The sequence below is a fragment of the Pistacia vera genome, unplaced genomic scaffold (genome assembly GCF_008641045.1).
Source record: "Pistacia vera cultivar Batoury unplaced genomic scaffold, PisVer_v2 Contig489, whole genome shotgun sequence".
In the NCBI taxonomy this organism is placed as follows: Eukaryota; Viridiplantae; Streptophyta; class Magnoliopsida; order Sapindales; family Anacardiaceae; genus Pistacia; species Pistacia vera.
In genome coordinates this window covers 225,012-250,072 of record NW_022196322.1, presented here as the reverse complement: position 1 = coordinate 250,072, position 25,061 = coordinate 225,012, and the positions used below count along the sequence as shown (strand labels likewise).

The window sequence follows — 25,061 nt, the reverse complement described above, 5'->3', positions numbered from 1 at the left end:
ACGGTCGGAGTTCGCTGGCCCTATTGAGCCGTAGGCCCCTTTTTTGCCACTTGCTTACCCTTTCGTCTACGCGCTGCAGTGCTCGCGGCACGGGCTATTTCCCTTTGCCGCGCTTTCGCATGACCTGCAGGCGTTTTTGGCGGTTGCACCGCCCCATCTGATTTGGTTGGCATGCCTTGTGTCACGGGCTGGAAGTTTCACACCCAAAAGGCTAACCTATTAGGTGGAGGGACTCCTCCCATTTATAAGCCCAAGACCTCTCCAATATGCTTTCAATGTGGGATTTGTTACATTCTCCCCCACCCAATCTTGTGACGCCCTCGTCACAGGTGGGGCCCCCTGCTTGCCCATCCACCTCACTCTCGTGTGGACCCACAATCATACGTGGACGCCCCTGCGTGGACGCTTGGCGGGACATCGAAAGACGGATTGGGTCTGCTTTGATACCACTTGTCATGGGATGGGAGTTTCACACCCAAAAGGCTAACCTATTAGGTGGAGGGACTCCTCCCATTTATAAGCCCAAGACCTCCCCAATACGCTTTCAATGTGGGATTTGTTACACTTGGTCCAAACGGTCCAACCTTCGGTTGACCGTCTGGAGAGTATTGTCGAACCTCTCCAGGTAGCTTCTAATGGCCGGGTCAAGTTGTGAACTTGATGGGATATCCCCCGCGGCATTTTGCGGAACTAAAGGTATTTTGGAAGAGGTGTCCCCCTAGACTTGGGGGATCCCCTCAGCACCCTGGTTGGTTCGCTCAAGTTCAGGTTGGCGGGCCACTTGCTGTTGTAGGACCGGTAAGTTAGAGATTCTCCTGATGAACGATGAACACTAAATCAGGCCCTCCTTCTAACGCCAAACTGTTGATGCGTGATTTTTACACCAGCGAAACGCACGTGTGAAATGCTGAGCTAGCTCAGAAGACACATGTGAATGCAAGAAAAAGAGAATAAATACAATGAGAAAAGCTTTTTTAAAGTGGTTCGGATGCTAAGGAAGCAAGTCCTACGTCCACTGTTATTTTATTAATGATAGGGGTTAGGTCGCATTAGCTGACTGACTTACAAATGATAGTACAAGCGAGTGAATGCTATAAATTATAGAAAGAGAGTAGCTAATCAAGAGTAAAAATGAGCCAATCCCACAAACGGGAGAGAAGCTCTCTATTTATAGTGGGATACATTGAGGCAATGATTACTGAATCTGTGAGTTGGTGGGATTATCCGTACAAATCCTTCTTTATGTCACATTGCCCACCTTCTAGAGTGATTTGTGCGATTTGACGCAGGGATTGGACACGTGGGATCACCACAGCTTCTGGCTGGTCTGGCGCGCACCCACTATTTTGACAGAAGCAGGCTGCGGGTGTACCTATGTTTTGACTTTTGCACACTGACTGGGCCTTACGTCAGCCCTTATATTTTTCAGGCATAACACTATTAAATATTTTTATATAACTTTAAAATAAATGAAATACAAAATTTATCCAAATATATAAAATAAACCAATTTTTTTTTTTTTTTACGAAAAAGAATATAATTTTTAAAATAACTGTCGGCCAGAATTACCGCTGGTCGCCACGATCTTGGCTAGATCGTGGCAATCAATGTTCTAAAACCTGACTCGTCCAAATTCAATGACTCAGTTAGGCGATAATTTAAAAAAAAAAAAAAAATTTCATTAGTGCTTATAGATTTAAATAAGCTCTTTTGGCCAATAGGTTAACCCAATTAAATAGATTCTCAAAAATCATAACTCCGTTAATTGAAATCGTATAACATTTGAAGTTGTGATTCATATTTAAAAAATTACATTCCTACGTTAGAAATACAGTTTTTTACAAAGTCCTAAAAAATAAGAAATAAAAAATATATATTTCTTATTTTTTTTAAAGTTAATAATATTAATCCCCCAAAGTTTTTGAAATAATATAAATCCTACAACTGTCAAGAATTATATGTTAAAATGAATGACAGAAGGATAAATAAATAAATGTTCATTAGCTCATAATAGTATACATTCTGATGACTTATTAACGGTTCATTAATACTTGGAGGATTTTTGTAATTTCAAAAATTTCAAAGGTTTTTGTTATTAAATTTCAACTGATTATAACTCATCAAGACGTGGCTCATCATAGAATCCAATTCTTCTACCATTGAGTGGTTGCACGGACCTTCGGTTTCTCTTGAATTCATCGCTCAATGGAGCTTTCAAAGCCTCTAACTACGCCTTGGACATTGATCTTGCCTGCACATTGTATTTAAGGATATCAAACTATTTATTTATGTTTTTTCTATTCACACAAGAATAATATTAGATATAAAAACATTTTTTTTATCAATTGATGCGACGAAAAATAAATGGTTGAATGTATATAAAAAATCAATTTAATAAATGCCCAAGGTGGATGAATGTTAATTAAAGAGTTGTTATACATCAATTGACGTGAGGCTTGTCACAAGTAGTGAACATTTTTCATGTAGATCTCTACTGTTAACCTATATTGTAGGAGAAAATTTTCTTCATCACTTCTTTGATTTAAGTACCAAAGGAGCTGTATTGATTAAACCCTCGAATAACCCATACGAAAGTTGTTTTTCCCGCACAAAGTATTGAGCTCAATATATGTCAAGCTTAGCCAAAGCTTGAGTTTGATACTGTAGCAATCAAACTGAGCTCGAATAGCCTAAAGCTCGGCTCGGCTTGACTTGTTTATACCCCTATATTTTACCGTTCATTCATTATTCTTTTATTTTTATTTTCTTTGTTTCTCTTCTCTCTCAATTTTTGTATTTTATAGCATAATTTTAAAACCTATTATTTTCTCCAAATATGCTTGCTTTCTTTGATAGTTAAAACTTATATATAAAATTCAGTTTATTTTTAAACAAAACAATAATGTATGATATTTTGTTATACAACTTTTTACATGTTGATCACAAGATCATATTTGTATCTACTGAACTAAATTGAAAAATGAATATTATTGTAGGGCTGAATTTTAAGTAAGCTAGATTTCAAATAAGCAAAGCATTTTTCCTTTTGCACCCAAAAAAAAAAAAAAAAGAAGGTTAAATTTATGTTCATTAAACTTAAATTATTATATGTTTCGCTTACCCCAGAAGTAAAATCCTGCCTCTGCCCCTACTTGCATTAGTTCTAACACTTTCTCTTCTCTATTGTTTTTCTTAGATTATTTCTAACACTCTAAATATTCAAAGAAAGTTTTTGAAATAATATAAATCCTACAACTGTCAAGAATTATATGTTAAAATGAATGACATAAGGATAAATCAATAAATGTTCAGAAGAAGATGTCTTGCATGCATTATGGGGTTGCGCTGCTGCCAAGGATATTTGGTCAAGCTGCTCTCTAACCTTCCAAAAGATGAATAACAATTTCACCGACTTCAGAGAGCTCGTTATGGTTTTTCTGTCCAAATTAGAGGAAAAACATTTAGCTGAATTTGGAGTGGTGGTCTCAAAAATCTGGCAAAGGAGGAATGAGTTTACTTTCAAACATCATTTTTCTACTCCATCCCAGACCATTCACCATGCAACTCAAGAACTAGACATGTTAAAATCCTTGCATCAAACGAGGACCTCTCCTAATGCTTATCCTCAGATTCCTGATCCCAGCTCACCAAGATGGCAGCCACCACCTGAAGGTATCTTCAAGATAAACTGGGATGCAAGTGTGATAAAAGAAGACTGCACAATTGGGGTTGGAATTGCAATTCGGGACTGGCAAGGCAGGTTTATGGCAACTATGAGAAGAAGAAAACCATGTTCCCAGATGCACATTTGGCTGAGTCTTTCGCAGCTCTTCAAGCAGTCATTCTAGCAGCATATATTGGGATCAACCAAATTATCCTGGAATGGGACACACTTCAAGTAGTCAATGATCTCCTTAGGGATGAAGAGAATTGGGGCCAAGCTGGTCTTATCTCTATGGATACTAAGGCGATTTCTAGGAATTTTCAAACTTTTTCGGTTCATCATGTTAAAAGAGCATCCAATGTGATTGCTCATACTCTAGCTAAAGATGCTCTAACCATTGATGATGTATTGGTTGAGCTTGAAGATGTTCCAAATTGTATTGGACCCTTAGTCGATCCTATTGAATGAATATAAAACTCATTTGATTTCAAAAAAAAAAAAAAAAAAAAGTTCATTAACTCATAATAGTATAAATTCTAACGACTTATTAACGGTTCATTAATACTTGGAGGATTTTGGGAATGTCAAAATTTCACAGGTTTTTGTTATTAAATTTCAACTGATTTAACTCATCAAGACGTGGCTCATCATAGAATCCAATTCTTCTACCATTGAGTGGTTGCACGGACCTTGGGTTTCTCTTGAATTCATCGCTAATGGAGCTTTCAAAGCCTCTAACTACGCCTTGGACATGGATCTTGCCTGCACATTGTATTTAGGATTACACTATTATTTATGTTTTTTCTATTCACACAAGAATATATTAGATATAAAATTTTTTTTACCAATTGATGGACAAAAATAAATGGTTGAATGTATATAAAAATCAATTTAATAAATGCCCAAGGGGATGAATGTTAATTAAAGAGTTGTTTACATCAATTGACGTAGGGCTTGTCACAAGTAGTGAACATTTCATGTAGACTCTACTGTTAACCTATATTGTAGGAGAAATTTTCTTCATCACTTCTTGATTTAGTACCAAAGGAGCTTATATTTAAACCCTCGAATACCATACGAAAGTTGTTTTTTCCCGCACAAGTATTGAGCTCAATATATGCAAGCTTAGCCAAAGCTTGAGTTTGATACTGTAGCAATCAAACTGAGCTCGAATAGCTAAAGCTCGGCTCGGCTTATTGTTATACCCCTATATTTTACCGTTCATTCATTATTCTTTTATTTTTATTTTCTTTGTTTCTCTTCTCTCTCAATTTTTGTATTTTATAGCATAATTTTAAAACCTATTATTTTCTCCAAATATGCTTGCTTTCTTTGATAGTTAAACTTATATATAAAATTCAGTTTATTTTTAAACAAAACAAATATGTATGATATTTTGTTATCAACTTTTTACATGTTGATCACAAGATCATATTGTATCTACTGAACTAAATTGAAAAATGAATATTATTATAGGGCTGAATTTTAAGTAAGCTAGATTTCAAATAAGCAAAGCATTTTTCCTTTTGCACCCAAAAAAAAAAAGGTTAAATTTATGTTCATTAAACTTAAAATTATATGTTTCGCTTACCCCGAAGTAAAATCCTGCCTCTGCCCCTACTTGCATTAGTTCTAACACTTTCTCTCTCTTTGTTTTCTTAGATTATTTCTAACACTCTAAAATTCTATTAATTATATTTTTTATTTTGTGCATCTTATTTGGTTACAATCTACTTTATTTTATTTTTGTATGTATATTTCTTTAATTTTGATATACTATTAACATAAGAATTTTTTTTTTTTATTTTTTTTTGTGTTTGACAGAAATTTATTGAAGATTAAGTGAGTGAGAGTTGAAGATTAAATTCTTGAAGCTGAAGTTCAAATTTATATATATAACCATATATATTAAAAAAAAAAAAAAAACCTAATTAGACATTTTGCGATGCTCAAATTTTCATTGGAACAAAATTTCTACTTTGTTTAAGTTTACAACGACGCGGAGATACATTGGAAAAGACCTTTCTTGCAATGCCCAAGAACTTTTTTTACGCTACTTTCACATAGAAAAATATATTTCTTCATTGCATATCATTGGAATAAGGGTTCCAATATCATAAGTATGTGAATGATATCCTAAAGTTCATTTGCTTTTGGAAAACTATATGTTTAAGGGCAATTAGCCTAAAGAGATGGATTGACGAGACATTTTTGAAATCGCAATTGATTACTAATGACAAGCCCAAGGGGTTGGCCTGACGCGTTGGTCACCTTGTGCGACACATTTTATGGGTAAGAATAGGTCATGATTTTCGTAGTTGCCCCTAATGTTAGTGAATCTTGTGTTAGTGTTATAGGGTTTAGCAAAAATATTCCAATCTTAGAGAATCAAATAATCTACCTAGATACATGTTTTCTTATATTTGAATTCATATTGGTTGGATTAAATTGATTTAGATGTTAAAAATAAATGTAGATAGAAATAGATTGAATGTATGAAATGAATACCTTGGCAAAGAGAGTCCAAATGACATCCTCGGTGCATGGAGGAGTAGTATAAGAGCCCATGTATCTATAGTATTTGCGTGACCTAACACGTTAAAATAAAATAAACTGTGTTAGTTTAATGGTTGAAATCGGGAATAAACGCAATTAAAGATACCAACTCAGGTCTGATGGGAACATGTTGTTTGCTCAATCTGTGTATAGTTCGTTTTACCAACTTTGTACCCAACTGTCCAATTGCATTTTATCCGTCTTCGTCTTAGGCATTTCATACAAGTGTCCCTCTATCTACATTTACCAAACCATTACCATATGATAATGTTTTTAATTAAGATATATATATTACAAAATTACACTATGACGCCAAGATAATAATACAAAATTAATATAGTTTTAATGAATTTTATCAATTGTTTTTCATCCATTATCTATCACGTTTGTATATTATATTTCCTAACAATTATTATACGGTACCCTTCTTGTATCAAAGCACCCACATCAATTAAATAATTTTTTATAATTAATATTTCTCTATCAAAGTGTTTAACAAATGTTACTGTTTTATCATTTAAGATTGCTTATTATCAAAGCAACCACATTTATAAAAAGTTTATATTATTTACCTCTTGTGAACATAAAAAATCTCATGTAAAACCCTCTAGGATACAGTAATACTTTTTGATTTGTGGGTACGTTTAATATTAATCAAACTAAAAGTGGGTAAATAAAATAAATCTATAAGTATTACAAGTAGATCTTAATTAAATTAATGTTTCATGTGAAAGACTTGAACAATAATATTGGATCGTTAGCTAATAGCTTAAATTTCTAGATTAAATGGTTGTTTAACTCTTTGAAAGGTATTTGAAGATTTATAAATACCATTTTGATAAGTGGATCAGGTTTACCATATTTGTAAAGCATTGGCCTTCAAATTTAGTTATAACATATATAATTTTTTAAGGAATAATTTGCATCAATTAATTTGGAGATACAAAGAGAGGGAGAACATACAAGACACCATCGGTTTGGTGATCGGAGGGACAAAGCCAGTGCATATGCTTGAAGTTGTATTTCTTACCTTTCTGCACAAAACCTCCAATTTTCTCTTCATATCCTAACTGCATCCAATACAATTACTTAGCCACACAACGTTAATTAAACAGTAGAACATATTGTTCTTCTTTTTCATCAACAATATAATGTAATATGAGGTTTTTAAAGACCATTATCAATACCCAGTATTTTTTTTTAAATATCATTTATTGCTCCTTTCCTAATTCAATCTAAGGGTAATTACACAGAAAACTCATGTTATTGCCGGAAATGCAACCTTAGCTCCAAATCTGTTAGTTTTCTCGGTTAAAGCTAATATATATTAAGGTATAATTGACATATTCAAGGCAATTCAGACTTCTCAACTTTCTAACTAAACCATAATCTTTTTTTACTTTATTATCCCCTCATTTTTTTTTCTTTCAGCAGCCTCGAGGCCAGATCTAGACTCGCATCGTTTTTCAGTGTGCGAGGCTGGATTTAATTAGTGGTAATTAATAAAACTATATAACATTTTGTAACACAATCTTATATGGTACTATAAAATGCTTGATTGATAACTAATATGATAATGTTATCGACTCAACATTACCGTCAAAATTTGGAGATCAGCCATGCACAGCAAAATATTTGTGGAAAGTTTTAGAACAAACCCCAATAGAGAAACCGTGATTAACGAGTGAAGCCTTTGCAGAAGTGGAACAATTGTAGTATATGGGTTCCAATTCTTTGTTGAAGACTGTTTTCGTTTCTTTTAATGTTCACTGGAGACTGAAGTTTGCCCAATGGGCAATTCGAATATGCTGGATTCAATTGTGCCCAGTTGCTAGGCCCCAGTGGTCCTGAGTATCTGAATTTAGGCTCAGGCAGATGAATATGTATCAACGAAAAGGAAAGAAAAAAACAAAAAAGAATTAGGATCCTCTTTTGATATAAAATTTAATAACATATAAAAAGAATTATAAAAGAGATAATAAGATCTAAGACCCTGAAAATCTGCAAATCAACGCCCGACGAGCAATGCAATTACCACAGAGATTGAGAAGGAGAAGTGAGGGATCATTGTTCTTTCTAATCTAATCAATAAGCAACCTTTGATAAATTTGTTGCACCATTTAGTATTTAATTATGTTATAACTTTCTTCATCACTAAGTACTGTTGCTATTTTTAGAGAATTGTCTTCCATATTTGGCAATAAACCTCGAAAGTTTTGGAAAACCTTTATTCCAATGTTATGTTCTTTTAAATATTGGTCATATGACATTTTGATGCCCAATCTATCGTGAATTCTTCCCTTAGTTTTGGAAAAAACCAAATATTATTCCAATTTTTCGAATTCAAGCATTATAACTTAAACTGTGAAAGGGCGGTCGGGATTTAATTGGATACTAGTAAATCCTAAATCCCTGAAAGCGAAAATAATACGAACAAAGGACAAACAAATAACCACACACTCAAACACAAGATTTATAGTGGCTCACTCTTTGTATGAGAGCTATGTACACTTTGTTGTTGCGGAATTTTACTATGAAGAAGAAGAAAAAAGAAATTACAAGAATCTCTCACAAGCCTCACAAATTGGCTCTAACTCTCTAATTGTGGCTTTGCCTTCTATTCAATTTGTGATGTCGTCTAACTCTGACACTTAACCTCTTTTTATAGGTAATACATATGACACTATTCCTATAGGACTCAAATCCCATATCCTAATAGGAATTATATTTTAATTCTTAATACAATTATAATCATATTCCTAATTGTATTCCTAAAAGAAAACAATTCTACTTAAACACAAATTAGGAAAACTCATGTCCTAATCCAACTCTAATTTGGATTAAATTTGGCTCCACAATCTCAACAATCTCCCACTTGGAGACTAATTCAACATGTTTTCAATTCTTCACTTCCATCAGTAGTGACATTAACTTTTATTTCTTCAAGCGAGAAGTCCAACTGAAGTTGTACACAACTTCAGTTTTTCAATGGTAACTACCTTCGTAACCATATTAGCTAGATTTTTACTCCCTTCAATCTTCTCGAGAGCTATAACTCCTTCTTCCAAAATCGAGCGTATGAAATGGTAACAATTTCTATGTGTTTTGTCCTAGCATGGTAGATTGGGTTCTTTGCCAGGTGAATTGCACTTTGGCTATCACAATACAAAATGCTCTTCTCATAATTCTGACCCAATTCTTCTAGGAACCGTTGTAACCATATCAGCTCCTTACTAGCTTCTGTCATAGCAACATACTCTGCCTCTGTAGTAGAAAGAGCAATAATCTTCTATAACTTTGAAACTCAACTGACCGTTGTATCACCTAATGTAAAGACATAACCTGTGGTACTCTTGCGGTTATCAATGTCACCAGCCATATCAGCATCCACATAACCTTGTAGCTCTAAGTCTGACTTCCTAAAGCATAATGCTAAATCTGTAGTACCTTTCAAATATCTAAGAATTCGCTTTACTACTTCCCAATGTTGCTTTCCTGGATTGCTCATGTACCTACTCACAACTCTTACTGCATGAGCTATGTTTGGCCTTGTACACACCATGACATACATAAGACTACCATTCGCTGATGCATAGGGTATCTTGGCCATGCAGTCTCGTTCATGCTCTGTTGTAGGTGACTAATCTTTGGATAGTTTAAAGTGACTAGCCAAAGGAGAACTTACTGGCTTTGCTCCATTCATGTTGAACCTATTGAGTACTTTATTCACATACTCTTCTTGTATAGCTTCAAGAAACCTTTGGCTCTTTCTCTTGTAATCCTCTTACCAAGGATTTTTTTTGTAGCTCCCAAATCCTTCATAGCAACTTCTTTGACAATTGCCTTTTTAGCTTGTCTATTTCTTGTTTACAAACCCCTGTAATCAACATGTTATCTACATATAGTAATAAGATGATATAGGAGTTACCAAGTTTCTTGAAATAACAACAATGGTTTGCTTAGCATATGAGGAAACCGTTACTACACATAAATCCATCAAACTTCTTGTACCACTGTCTAGGCGCATGTTTTAGCCCATATAGGCTCTTTTGAAGTTTGCACACCATTCTCTTCTTTTCTTGTACTTTAAAACCTTGTGGCTGCTGCATATAAATTTCTTCATCCAGTTCTCCATGAAGAAACTCCGTCTTTACATCTACTGCTCAAGATGAAGGTCTTCTTTTGCCACTAACCCAAGTACTATTTTTATTGTAGTCAACTTGACAATTGGAGAGAAAATTTCAGTGTAGTCAATGTCTTCTTTATGCTGAAATCCTTTCATGATCAGTCTTGCTTTATATCGTTTGCTATCATCATGTTCATCTTTCACCCGATAAACCCACTTGTTTTGCAATGCCTTTTTCCCTTGTGGTAGCCCTGTTAACTGTCAGGTTTGATTTGTTAATAATGAGTCCATCTCATCCTTCATAGCTAGCTCCCACTTGATTGATTCATCAACTTGCATTGCTTCCTCATAACACTCTGGTTCACCACCATCAGTTAGTAAAATATAGTGTAAAGAAGGGGAGTACCTCTGTGGTGGTCTTATAGTCTTGGAAGATCTTCTAGGTTCAAACACAGGCGTTTGTGGTTCAACTTCTTGAGTTATATTATCTTGATCTTCCTGGTCATTGTCTTGCATGCCATTTATTGGGAAGTCTTTTAAAGGAACTACCTTTTGCTTCTTCACTTCAGTGCTTGGATTTTCTAACTTTATGTTGAGCGGACCCTTGTACATCACTTCTTCATTGAATATGACATCTTGGCTCCTTATAATCTTGCAGTTTTGGTTATCCCAGAAACGATAACCAAACTCGGCGTCACCATAACCAATGAAAAAATATTTATTAGATTTAGCATCAAGTTTACTTCTAAGAGTAGAGTCAATGTGAACATATGCTAAACAACCAAACACTCTTAAGAAAGAATAATTTACCTCTTGCCGCTCCAAACTTCTTTTGAGATCTTTCAATTTAGCGGTACAGAGGGTCCTCTATTGAGCAAGTAGGCTACAGTAGTAATTGTCTCATCCCAAAATGTCTGTGGTAGTCCAACATGCAACCTCATGCTTCTTGCACACTTATTTAGGGTTTTGTTCATCCTTTTAGCGACACCATTTTGTTGAGGAGTTGCAGGAATGGTCTTTTCCATCTTGATCCCATTATCGGCACAATATTCTTTGAACCCTTGATCAATGTACTCTCCCCCATTATCAGATCGCAAGCACTTTACCCATATTTTTGTCTCATTTTCAACAATGGCTCCCCACTTTTTAAAAGTATCAAAAACATCAGATTTATTTTTCAAAAAATAAACCCATACCTTTCTACTTGCGTCATCAATGAACGTCACGTAGTACTTTGAGCCTAAAAGGGATGACATAGGAGCGGGTCCCCACACGTCTGTATGAACCAATTCCAACTTCTTTGCCTTTGGTTCCCTTGCTACTTTGGAAAAAATTACCATTCTCTGTTTGCCAAACATGCAACCTTCACACAAACTGTGATCAATCGACTTCAACTCTAATAGTTTTCCTTTTGATTGAAGCTCCTTCATTCCTTTCACACTTATATGCCCAAGTCTACAATGCTACAAACTCGAGGGAGCATCTGCGACTACAACTGAATCTCTGCAACTAAAAGTCACGTAAAGAGTTCCATTTTTATTTCTACGAGCAACCACCATGGCTCTTTTAGTACTTTCCATGCACCACCCAAGAAAGACACACTATGCCCTTCATCGTCAAGTTGTCCAACTGATATTAGATTGCGCATTAATTTTGATACATGCCTTACTTTCTGGATTTTCCACACAGATCTGTTTGCCATCTTCAACCTAACATCATCCATACCTACAATATCCAAAGGTTCTCCATCTGCTAGCTATACCTTCCATGATTTCTAGTCACATAATTTTCTAGAATTTCATGGTGTGCAGTGGTATGGAGTGAAGTTCCTGAATCTAAAACCCAAGAATCAATTGAACTATCAATTGATAAAAGTAAAGCATCTTGTACCTCTTTAGTTACGCCATTTGCGGTGTCGTTATTGTTGTTCTCCTATTTCTTTGGTGCTTTGCAATTCCTCTATATGTGGCGTTTATTGCTACAATTCCAACACTCTATTTTTTTTCCCAAACCTGGACTTGCTTCTTTTGTTCCTTGATTTTGATCTTCTTGTGCCTCGGTTTGAATTTCTATCGTAGCACCTGCCTCTCGTTTCAACATTCAAAGTATTCGATGTTATCTCACCCGAATCTTTTATGCGAACCTCCTCAGCGAGAATTTTGTCTTTGACATCTGTGAGTTTTAATTTCGCACTACTTGTTGAATTACTAATTGCTGCTCTCATAGGCTCCCAACTATTTTGTAGGGAAGCCATAAGAATTAGGGCACGAACTTCTTCATCAAAATCAATTTTTACAGATGACAGTTGATTAATAATTTTATTAAAATCATTCATATGCTCTATCATGGAAGCACCTTCTCTCATCTTAGGATTAAATAATTTTTTCATAAGATGTACCTTGTTATTCGCAGAAGGCTTCTCATACATATCAGACAAGATCTTCATCAACCCTGTTGTGGTTGTCTCCTTCGCCACGTTACTTGCTACGTTCTTGGTCAATGTCAATCGAATGACTCCTAATACTTGTCTATCAAGGAGTGCCCAATCTTTATCTGAAATATTTTCTGGTTTTTCTCCTAAGAGAGGTAGAGGTAATTTTTTGCCATACAGATGATCTTTAATTTGCATCTTCCAGAATATGTAATCTGTTCCATCAAACTTGTTGATCCTAGGTAAAAATTCTCCTTCTTCTCTAACCATCGCTTTCTTCCTCAAACCTCACCCTGATACCGATTATTGTTGGGATTTAATTGGATACTGGCAAATCCTAAATCCTTAAAAGCGAAAATAATGTGAACAAAGGACAAACAAATAACCACACACTCAAACACAAGATTTATGGTGGTTCACTCTCTGTATGAGAGCTATGTCCACTTTGCCGTTGCGGAATTTCACTATGAAGAAGAAGAAGAAGGAAGAAGAAGAAGAAAGAAATTACAATAATCTCTCACAAGCTTCACAAATCGGCTCACTCACTAAACCCTATCTGGTGGCTCTCACTCTCTAAATGTGGCTTTGCCTTCTATTCAATTTGTAATGTCTAACTCTAGCACTTAACCCCTTTTTATAGATAATACATGGGACACTATTCCTAGTAGGACTCAAATCCCATATCCTAATAGGAATTATATTTTAATTTCTAATACAATTATAATCATATTCCTAATTGTATTCCTAAAAGAAAACAATTCTACTTAAATACAAATTAGGAAAACCCATGTCCTAATCTAACTCTAATTTGGATTGAATTTGGTTCCACAATCTCAACAAGGACAATCTTATCATTTCATAATTTTAGATTAGGTTTTATGTCTCAAAAATGTTAGATATGCGAGGTGAATTGACAAGATCAACTTTTTACGATTAAATTTTAACACTTGAATTCGAAAATGGAGTGTAATGTTGGGTGCTTCCAAAACCTAAGGGAAAAACCTGTCTTTTTGTGATAGATTGGGGCTGAAAATGTCGTTTAACCTTTAAATATATAAAATAATTGGTTTATATTAAAGAGTAATACTAGCCTTACAAAGAGGCATACAAAGAGATAAATCCAGCCCTTAAAATTCATGATTGCCTCTCTCTCTCTCTTTCCCTTCTTTTAAGGGCTGGATTTGTCTCTTTGTATACTTCTTTGCATACCTCTTTGTAAGGCTAGTATTACTCTATATTAAATAAGAAGGCTCACATTTTTAAAATTAAAAGCCATCAACATAATATATCACATTCCTTTTCATACGTACAACAATTATATATCTTCTAAAAGAATTAATGAATCATTATATTAATTTTTTCATGTATAGATGAGGGAGCTCTTAAAGCCTCCACTTGCTCCTTCGAAATTGATCTCACCTGTACATTCAATTACTATACATAAACTTGCGGATAAATTCATTGTATTATGTGAACGTTATAAAGTTTTTGAAGTTAGTTTAAATTATGGGTAATGCTATTTGTACAAACTCTTATACAAAGAGAGTTTGTACAAACTGATATGACATGTCACAAAGCATGCCATATAACAACCTACATAATTTAGTGTCACATTAATGTTATGTAAGCTCTCATATTATATGACATTCACATAATGTGTCACATCACTTTGTACAAACTCTCTTTGGTACAAATAGCTTCATCCTTACATTATTTTATGATAAAAGAGATTTGAACTTTTTTCTATGAAAACTTTAACCAAAATTGTCTTTTAACGATTTTTTTTTTTTTTATCTAAAAACACTTGGATAATTTTCATGCAAAAATTGATTAATCAGTAATCACCTTGCCGAGGATACTCCAAATAACAGTTTCGGTGTATCAAAAGAACCTTTGTATCTATAATATGTGCTTGTCTTTCTCGTAATGTCCTTAGCACCCAACTTTCCGATTGGAATCTTAACATATTTTTACCGCTTCAGCCAGCCATTTGATGCTAGTATTTATTTACCTGCAATCATCAAACCTTGATCATTAATAAATATATTTCATTAAATTCCAGACTTTAATTATTAAAATTTCTTTCCCTTGCCAATGGTGAACTGTGATCAAAATCCCAGTAGAAGTACAATACAGTGAAGCAGTTACAAGATTGTAAAGAACATAATATAGATTGTTGTTATTTGAGTCCATGAAATCTCTTCGTGAACCTTATTTTAAAAAAAATTAAAAAAAAAAAATTATGTGATGGAAAATATACCTTTTTTGACAAGTGGATTTGGACGACCATATTGGTAAATAATTGCTACAGACAGTGACATTGTGATCTTCATGAAACAATCTAGAGTAATACGGAATCAGAAATAGTAAACACACATAAGTAAAGAGAAAGAAAAATATGTGCAATTTACCATGATTTACCTAATTAACAAACTACGTCCAGCAGAGTCAATATTATCGAAATACTGTTTCACATCTCTATGCATATAATTTGATATCACTCCCATATAAGAAAAAAATAAGTTTATGAACTAGATTTAAAGAATAAAACTTAATAATACAAGGATATCTTTTTCCTTAGCCCAAACCCAATTAGGAATTAATTACTTAAAAAAATCCTCAAGTGGCTTTTCATGGAATAGGCCCAAACCACCTAAACGAACCCCCAAATGCATCTGTGTGACCCCTTATTGATGAGGTGGCTGACAACTCCAACACTTTAACCTCATGAACTACATGGAGCTCGCATGATATCTGCCATTAATTACATTTCAATAATCAATCTTATTTACTTTTCTTAATAGTGAAAACAAGATGACAATTATTTAATTTTAGCTTGAACAAGTATAACACTGTAATTTGTAGTTCTAAAAGATAATAATTACAGAAAAAAATTGATCAAATACGAATTAAAATGTACAGTTATCACAAAATCGTTTAAGACCAGAGTAATTTCAGATAAGAAAATGATACAAATTTTTAGCTATTTGTATAAAAAAGAAATAAATTAGAGGGAGATAGAATATACATCTTTCCATCAATTTGGTGCTCTGCAGGAGTGTGCCAGTGCATTTGTTTTAAGCTGTATTTTTACCATCTATCTCCAAATCTCCAACATTTTCATCATAATGCATCTGCATATACATAAATGTTGAATTTTAATTTAACATTTGGGATCATGAATGGAAAATAAAAGTTAATTGTTGTAGTAGTATAATTAGGAGTAAACCCCAACAACGTAGCCAAAACTAATTGTAGGAGCAAACCCCAACAACGGGAGATTGATGCTTCCCTGATTCGCATGGTTTGAAAGATGGACTCAGTTTTCCCCATTGGCTAACGCCAGTTAAATTTCCATTATAACTAAAATCAACTGAATCATGATCTGTAAGTTAACAAAATCATTTATGTTACAATTGAAGGAAACTAACAAAAAATTATAAAGAATATAAATTGTAACATTCTGACCCATTATTAAGATATTTGTTCAGAGTGTGTCCCTCTTGATTCAAATTTATGACTTAATCGTTAGAAACGAATCAAGAGGATTTGCATTGAGCCTCACTATTTGAGGTGGGTAAGAGATAATATTCAGCAATATTTTGACAGTGGGTCGAGATGTTACATAAACATAATTATGAAAATCATTCTTACCCTCGTCAGCAATTGTGAAAGCAACTCCGAGAAACAATGCAATGGCCAAAATTGAGAAAGTGAATCGAGGAACCATTGTATTTTTGTTCTCATTTAGTTCTGGTGATCAAATGATTCTTCAGCATGCAAAACCAACACTAGAATATTGATACTAGCTATTGTGGCTATATATTTTCTCAAGAGTGTGCTAAATTTAGGTGCCTAATTTGTTGAGGATATCCGTTTAATTCTAATTTCATACACGTTATGTCATAAAACAAAGTTTGATCTTAAATAATCTTCTGTTAGCAAAAATAATTTTGATCTTAATTTGAGGAAAATGGCCTAATAAGCCTCCGATAAGCAACTGAAACTGCTGTCACTGTTTACATGGAATCTTGATTGTGTGATTAATTTATTGGGTATGGTTCGGAGATAATTAACACCATCAAAATTAATAATACAAAAAACGCTTTATGATTAAATGGTCGTTATCTTCCTTCAACTTACTATGTTGTCTTTAATTTAATGGCTTGAGAGCTTGTGAGTTGCTTACGATATATTGCGTCTTGAGAATATTGAGGTGCTCTAATGAAAACTTAGGTTCTGGGATTTCTCCAGCAACGAGAAAATGATTGAACATTGAAGAGTGGAGCTTGGGAGATGATTAGGACTCGGCAAGAGATGTCAAAAGTTAATAAGAATTTACAATTTGTTTTTTCTTTTCCGTAAACTCAATTTTTAGTTGAAGAAGGAAAATTTATTTCCAATTCATATAATTCAAAAACTGCGACCTGTGTCTTAATTCAACCTGCCAATATAAAGAAGTGGTCATTGCATGCAATTTTGTTTCAGATCTTAACCTTGTCCTGAGAAGAATTTTTATATATGAGCGAAGTAATAAATCTAAAATACTTAAAACAAATAAATTTCGATCAATCATGCATCTTACTGTTTATACAGTCCTGTAATAACAAAATATATACTTCATAGACCAAACTACAACAATAACGTTCATATATAAATAAGTAGCTCCAACAGACAGTGATTCAAATAAAGGTCCAAGAAAAGCATAGCAATAAGCTATCTCTGGTATTATGAAGCTTAATTTGGTTTCTACAAAATTTTCTTAGGCTGTGGTTCCACTTTCTCGTCATCAGATGTGGCACTTTGGCTTCCATTAATGTCAGTGTCATCTCCTATTCCCCATCAAAAGAGCTAGTTTGGGTCTCTTTTGGGTTTGTATTGTAATATCCTGTCCGTTCTTTTTGGGGGTTTATAAAAAATTAAAAAAATAAAATAAAGAGAAGTGGACGTTGTGGGCAGTGAACGTGGGATTGTGGGGAGATTTTATAGGAGCAGCTTTTATTTTTTGCCGTTTAACGGAGTATTGGGGAAGGGGGATAAGGTTAAAGAACGTGTATTTTGTTTCTAAATAAATTGGATTGTTAAACAGTAGTAAAATTATTTGCTGGAGTGTGAGAGGAAGTTTCCAAAAGAGCAGAAATTATTTTTACGCGACTGTGGATGTTGCGGCGTAAGAGATTTGAACCTACTAGAGTTTTTAGAAAATCGATATTTTATGTTCTTTTTATGTTTTATTTAGCTCATTTACTTACTTTTCCTCACTTGCAATTAGAAGTTAATTCATAGTAATATCCTTATTCCTTACAGGGATGGGCACGGAGGGCCAGGGTGAGGACCCTTGTCTCTGGGCTCGGCCCGGGGCCCAAGGGGATTCCAGAGTCCGGCCCGTCCTTGGGAAGGGGATGTCAGGGAATCCACAAGCCTGGCTCGCTGGGATGTGGTTACTCACATCCCTGTCCTGGCCCGCCCTGAGTTTGGGGATTTTTCAGGAATGAGAGTAACCACATCCTCTTAGGTGCAATTGGAAGAGATTTTTCAGGGGATTGAAAGATCAGTGAGATTTTTCAGAAACTCACTAATCTTTCTCTTTAACCAGAATGGTTTTGTTATAAATCAAAATGTGGAATATCATTGGCTTGTGGAAAAATAGTCTGAGAATTTAATTCTATTCAATACTCACTTACTTAGAGCAGAGACTTGGAGAAACACTGTTATGGTGACTTGTCCTGTGCTCAGTTACAAGCCAATTACGTTATAAAGGATCATAGCCAGGTTGAGATTGGAAGAGATGCCACCTTTGTTGGAGTCTATGATGGCCATGGTGGACCTCAGGTCTCTCGTTTCATTTATGACAATCTATTTCTTCATTTAATAAGCTAGCGATTTTTTTTTTTTTTTTTTTTTGAGCTAGTTTGTGGATAAATTTTTAGCTTTTGGTGGTTAATTATACATATTTTTGCTTGAATATGGCTTTTGTTGATGTTTCAATGAGCTTTTGGGGTTGTGGTTGCATTGTAGAATACATGTTTACGGGCAGATTGATGGTATCTGAAGTGATCTTTTGATGGTGTTGTTTTAGGTTTGTTTTGTTTTCAATGTTGATACTTGGTGTATGCTCGGTAAATAGTATGATGTCACAAAGATTTTTTGAGATCCTATTTAATGGAATTGGAAATGGATCATCTTGTTTTTTAGTGTATACCTAGTAGTGTTTATCGAATCTGTGTAGATGGAACTTATGGTCAATGTTTAAAGAGCTATATAGGCTGTATTTGTATTGGAGGTATAATTGCCGCCGTCTATTCACCACCTGAACCACCCAGAACAAGAAGGATTTTCTTGTTAATTCAGATGAACTAGATTGTGTTCTTGCTTCCTATTGAGTAGTATGTGTAGTATTGAATGCTTTTGTGAGATCTCCATTCATTGTCTAGTGCATTGTTTGGTGTCTTCACATAATTGCTAAAGTTCTAAGTTGCATCTTGTGTGTCATTTCCAAGGGCTTGCTCGAGAACATAGAGCTTTTCTAATGATATTCTTAGAATTGCATTTTCTACAACTGAGGATGGATTTCTTACTCTTGTGCGTAGAACACTGTAAACGCTAAAATTTACAATTGAATTGAAGATTGAATCTCATGAAGAGAGCTACTGGCAACCTTGATGGACCTGCTGGGTGCCTCCTTGTGTCTCTCAGGGAATCCAAGTGATGCAAGGGGATTGATGTAGATCAGGGGTTTGGTGATACGAGAATCAAAGCTTAAGGGTGGTCTCCTCTCCATCCTCAATGAGGGAGCTAGCCTCAGCTTATATAGTGAACCACAGGGGTTCCTATCCTGGTAAGACTCTGAGTCTTATTTGGTAGGGGAACTCTCTTTTTGGGAAGAGATTAGATTTTTTGCTTGTATCTGTCAAGGCTTTCCTCTTTGGGTGTGATATGAGGCCTTGTCAAGAGAGGAATTTGGTTAGGATTCTGATCCTTGTTATGGATTGTTGTGGGCCGGACCTAGTTCAGCTTAACTCGGAGGATGGCCCAACTCATAGAGTAGGCAGTTCTCAAGGCATTCTAAACGTGGGTCCAATCGAGATTGGGCGAAGGCTTTGGGATGTCACTTATTACTGTTACGGTTTGACCTCGTCAGGCTCAATACGAATTTTGGCCTATATAGTTTGTCCCCCACTCTTTTAAGTTAAAGAGTATTTAGCTTAAAAGAGTATAATCAATTACCTACGTATGGGACAGGGATAGGCCATGGCTCCTCAGCAAAATGCTTAGCCATCAAAGGTGCCATTGGGACGCGCACGAGTTGGCTCGGTTCGAGTTGCCGAGCCAAACAAAGAGGAGGGTTTGGAGGTTGTGGTTACAAAGTTTGCGCTTGCTTGGCTTGGCGAGGTTCAGCTCGAGGAAGGATATCCGATTGGGGTGAGGTGTTCGTCGTTGGGGTTGTTTTCACACGTTTATCTGATGTTAACCTAGCTCGCGACATTTTGGGCTTCGTTCAGCCAACTAGGTGCATGTTGGTGACCTTGACTGGGCTTAACGAGGTAGTCATCGATATTCCGAGGGGGGACAGGCATGATGGCATGGATCCTCGTCGCGCGACTGAGGTGTTTCACCGAGATCGACTAAGTCGGCTCTGCTCGGAGGGGCTAAAAGGGGCCCTAGCTAGCACGGTTAAGGCGCACGTGCCTCTCGCTCTGTGTAAGTCAGGTGCGGGTTAAGAGGCGGGAAATGAAAAGTTTCTGACCTCTGGTTACCAATGAGATTGCGCCAAACACGGTGACACTTCGTTTCTTCCATTCTACGAGTCCAGTTCATTTAGGAGAGAGAGAACATTGACTTTGCTCATTTCTTCGGGGAGTTTCACATTTTCTGCCATTGAATCTAGTAAATCTTTGCTTCTTTTGTCTTTCTTCTTGGTTTTTCATTGTTTTTGTATCAAAAAGGCGAGGAAAAGAGTGTTTAGGAGACCATTTTGAGGGTTTTAGTTCGTTTTGGTTTGAAACCTTGCACTTTTTAGAGAAAGGGTGGTTTCTGGGAGTTCCAGGCTGGTATTTGGTAAAATGAAGTGGTTTTCCGGCTAGATCTGGGAGGAATATGAAGTAAAGGGGCTTTATTTGGTTTGGGTCAGGATTTGAGCCGGGCGGGGTTGATTTCTGGACAACTTGGATGGTGCCAAGGTGGACGGAGATCAAAGACAACGAGGCAAAGCAACGATGTCTGGAGGGACTGAGTATGAGGATGCATCGACCATAGTGGTGATGCCGAAAGGCGATGAGACGGCTCCATCCCGAGGGGTGAGCGTCGCCTTTTATCATGGCAATGAGCCGAGTGGGTCTGATGCGGAGCCGAGCGATGATGAGTTGACCGACGAATGGTTTAGTCATGAGTCTGAATGGGGAGACGCTGCTAATGTGGGCTGGGGCGTTAGTAGTGAGGTTCTGTCAACCAGTGGCATTGGTGGGGACGAGTAGAGCCGTCCTGGTGTGGGGATGTTGGCTGATAACCCTCCATCACGAATTGAACCGGTGGAGCTTACGAAGCTTCGGTATCTATACACGATTCCAGCTTTGATAGAGATGAGGGTGCCGAGCCTGTTTGAGAGAGTCGATTGGTTTGTGCCGGGCTGGATCAGGATCTATGAGCAGAACTTGGTGGAGGGGACGCGTTTCCCTTTTCCCCGGCTAGTACTTGAAGTGTTGAGTCACTATGGTATCGCTCTAAGCCAGTTGATGCCGAACGTTTGGTGGTTGCTCATGTTGATAAAATGTTTGAGCGCTCGACTCGGTGTAGAGTTCAGGGTAATAGATCTGCTCCATTCGTATTACCTGAAAGAGCACGATAGGGAGAGGGGTCGGTACCTTTTCATGCTTCGGCATGGTCGGAAGCATTTAGTGACTAGGTTGAAGACCTATGACAAAAAATGGAAGGACAGGTACTTTTTTGTTAGGGGTGAGATGGTTTTTGGAGCAGGAGGAGCTGATGGCATCCCGTTCTTCTGGCAGACGACAGGTGATAAGGTTTGGTTTTTGTTTCAAGTGTTAGTACTGAATCTCATTATTTCTTCTTTTGCAGATCTCAACTACAACAGACATTTGCTGAGTCTTCTTGTTGAGGAAAAAAGCTGAGTGATTCTAGCTCTATCGAAGGAGGAGAGGAGTTACCACCAAGTGTTAAGTGAGGCAAATTTGCGGAGAAGTCTTTTGTGGAGTCAGGTTCCCAAGGTGTAGGAAGGTATACTTGTTTTGCTCAGACATCTGTTGCTCTATGTGTTGTTGGCTAGGTATAGCAACCTCTTCGTCTTTGGTAGATCCGTACGCCATCCACTAACTGTTGAAGAATTATGCCTTGCAGAAGAGAGGATGTCGAGCAAGTTCAAAGTGCTGTTGGTGAAGGAGATAAATGAGAAGCGTTGGTCAGAGTCGAAGCGGAAATGAAGAAGGCTCGTCGGCTCCAATGAAAATGAATATGGACGACATTCCCCAGTCCACATAGAAGATGCTGTCGACTACTACCTTGGTGGTGTCGGATGATAATAGTGTGAAGATCGTTATTCCGTCTGACGCTTTGGCCTACTCTGATACATCCTTCATCGGGGCCGTGACAGATTCTTTCCTTCTTCCCGAGGATGAGCGCCAACTGGGGAGGCTCGGCGCATTGCAAGCAGTCGAGTGGAGAATGGCTCAGCTTTTTTAGGTGATTCATCCCATCCTGCTCTGCCACTTTACCCTCATGTTACTTTGTCTAATTCATTCATTATTTCGTGCTTGTAGGCCATCTCTGGAGGTGCTTATCTCCAGAAGCTAATCAGTTTGCAGGATCGAAGGAACAATGAATTGGAGCGGCGCAACAAGGAGCTCACCCATGCTACCTCTGAGCTAAAAAGTAGGCTCCGTGTGGGACATGAAAGCAAAGCTCGGCTAGAGAAGTAACTTGCAGACTTTGCTTGGCAATTGCAGAGCGCTCGAGCCGAATGGGAAGCTAAAAGGGCTTCACTCCTCTGCAAGCTAGAGACCATCTTTATAGAGGCGGTTCTGAAAACTCGCTCGGAGCTCATGGAGGAGTATAAGGTGGGGAAACAAGGCGAATGGGAGTCGGATAAGGACATACAGGAGTACAAAGCATTCCTCGCGGAGCGAGGTCTTAGACTCGAGCTGGATGTCTGTGGAGGCAAAATCAAGGCGTCAGAGGCTAACGTCGACGGATCGGCTGGAGGACCATAGAAGACGACCGACGATGAAGTGGTGCTGAGTCGACAACTGACATGGGATGACTCCGGGCCAAGTGGATTTGCCACTAAAGACGTTTAGATACATTCTTTGTAATGACAATTTTTCAAGTGCCGAGCGCACTTTTTGTAAGTGTTGAGTGCATTGACGATATTTTATTTTAGCTCGTCGGGTATCAATATATAAATCACTTGTGTAAATTTTCTATTGTGGCGGTTGTTAAATTTTTGTTGAGGTTGGATGCCCCTAGTGGTTGTTAGGGATGTCTGCCACTTTGGCTTAGAAAATCCACAAATCTTAAAAATTATAAAACCTGAATGACATTTTTTTATTAATTTGGTGATAACGAAATCTATGCTGGAGAAAACAAAAAGGTCAAACGGAGACTGGGGAGGGGGGTGGGGGAGCAGCTGACAAGCCAACTCTGTCCCTCGTGGAAGAGAAAAAGGAGTAGGTGGAGCTGGGTCGGCTGACCATAAAAAATGATAGGTTTTTAGGTGTGCGGCATTCCAACTGTTGGTGATGTTCTTGCCCTTTGGTGTCTGTAGTTGGTATGCTCCTTTGCCAACGACTTTGGTGATTATGTAGGGTCCCTCCCAAATAGGATCGAGCTTGCTTGCACCTGGCACATTTGTGTTTTGGAAGACTTGTTGCAAAACCCAATTGCCAACTTTGAAAATTCTTTCTTGGACATTCTTGTTGTAGTGCTGGGCTACCTTTTGTTGGTATGCGACGTTGTGGAACAACGTTTGATCTTGTAGCTCATCGGTGAGGTCGAGGTTGTGGCAAAGTTGTTGACTGTTGCCGTCTTCTTCTGTCCATTGGAGTCATGCCGAGGGACATCCTACTTCTGCAAGGATGATGGCTTTAGAGTTGTAAGCCAATGATAAGGGTGTTTCTGTAGTGGATGACTGCGCGGTACTGCAGTAGGACCATAGAACTCTAGGAAGTCCATCCTCTCAAGCGCCCTTCACGTTTTGCAGTCTCTTCTTTAATGTTTGGAGAATGGTTTTATTCGAGGATTCGACTTGTCCATTAACTTGAGGGTATCGGGGTGTGGAGAAGTTAGTTTGATGTTCCATGTCCTACAGAAGTCTTGGAAGCCCGAACTGATAATCTGGGAGCCGTTGTCTGTGACTATCTTTTTAGGTAGACCGAATCAACAAATGATGTTCTTTCATATGAAGTTTTTAACTTCGCGATCTCTAATTTGGGCGAAGGCTTCTGCTTCTATCCATTTAGTGAAGTAGTCGGTGATCATGAGCATATACACTCGTTGCCCCAGCGCGGTTGGTACCTTTTCAACTATATCCATTCCCCATTTCTTCAAGGGCCATGGTGTGATTTAGAGCTGAGCTGCTCCAACAAAAGGTTTGATACTTTGGAGAAAAGTTGGTTGCTATCGCACTCCTTCACGTATTTGGCCACGTCGGAGCACATGGTGGGCCAGTAGTAGTTGGCTGTCAGTGCCTTGTTTGCGAGAGTTCGCCCCCCTGCGTGATTGCCACACTCGCCTTCATAGAGCTCTGCGAGTATGTACTTTGCCTCTTCTTTGGTGATGCATTTGAGGTATGGTCCTGAGAATGCTCTTTTGAGTAGGCGACCATCATAAATGGTGAACCGTGTCGCTTTGGCTTTAAGCCGTTATGCTTCGTTTTTATCTTTGTGGAGTTCATCGTTCTCTAAGTAGTGTAGGATGGGTGTCATCCACGAGTCTTCCGAGCTGATTTTTTTTTTTTTGTTTGGTTTTGATTTATTTTTTTTTTTTTTTAATTTTTCTATTTGTTTTTTTTTTGTTTTTTTTTCTTTATTTTCTATTCTTTTTTTGTTTTTTTTTTTTTTTTGGTTTTTTTTTTTTTTTTTTTCTTGTTTTTTTTTTTTTTTTTTTAAATTTTTTTTTTTTCTTTTGTTTTTGTTTTGTTTTTTTTTTTTTTTTTTTTCCTTTTTTTTTTTGTTTCTTTGTTTTTGTTTTTCTATTTTTTTTTATTCTTTTTCTTTTTTTTTTTTTTTTTTCCCTTTTCTTTTGTCTATTTTTTTTTTTTTTTTTTTTTCTTT

At 36.8% G+C, this 25,061-nt stretch overlaps 1 protein-coding gene across 1 annotated transcript; it reads left to right on the top strand.

The window, feature by feature from the left end:
* The first annotated feature begins 3,392 nt into the window (after window positions 1–3,392).
* On the top strand, window positions 3,393–4,132 carry LOC116104927. The gene is made up of 2 exons (XM_031391353.1): window positions 3,393–3,701; window positions 3,761–4,132. The coding sequence occupies exons 1-2, from the start codon at window positions 3,393–3,395 to the stop codon at window positions 4,130–4,132; spliced, it is 681 nt and encodes a 226-aa protein (XP_031247213.1).
* Window positions 4,133–25,061: the final 20,929 nt, after the last annotated feature.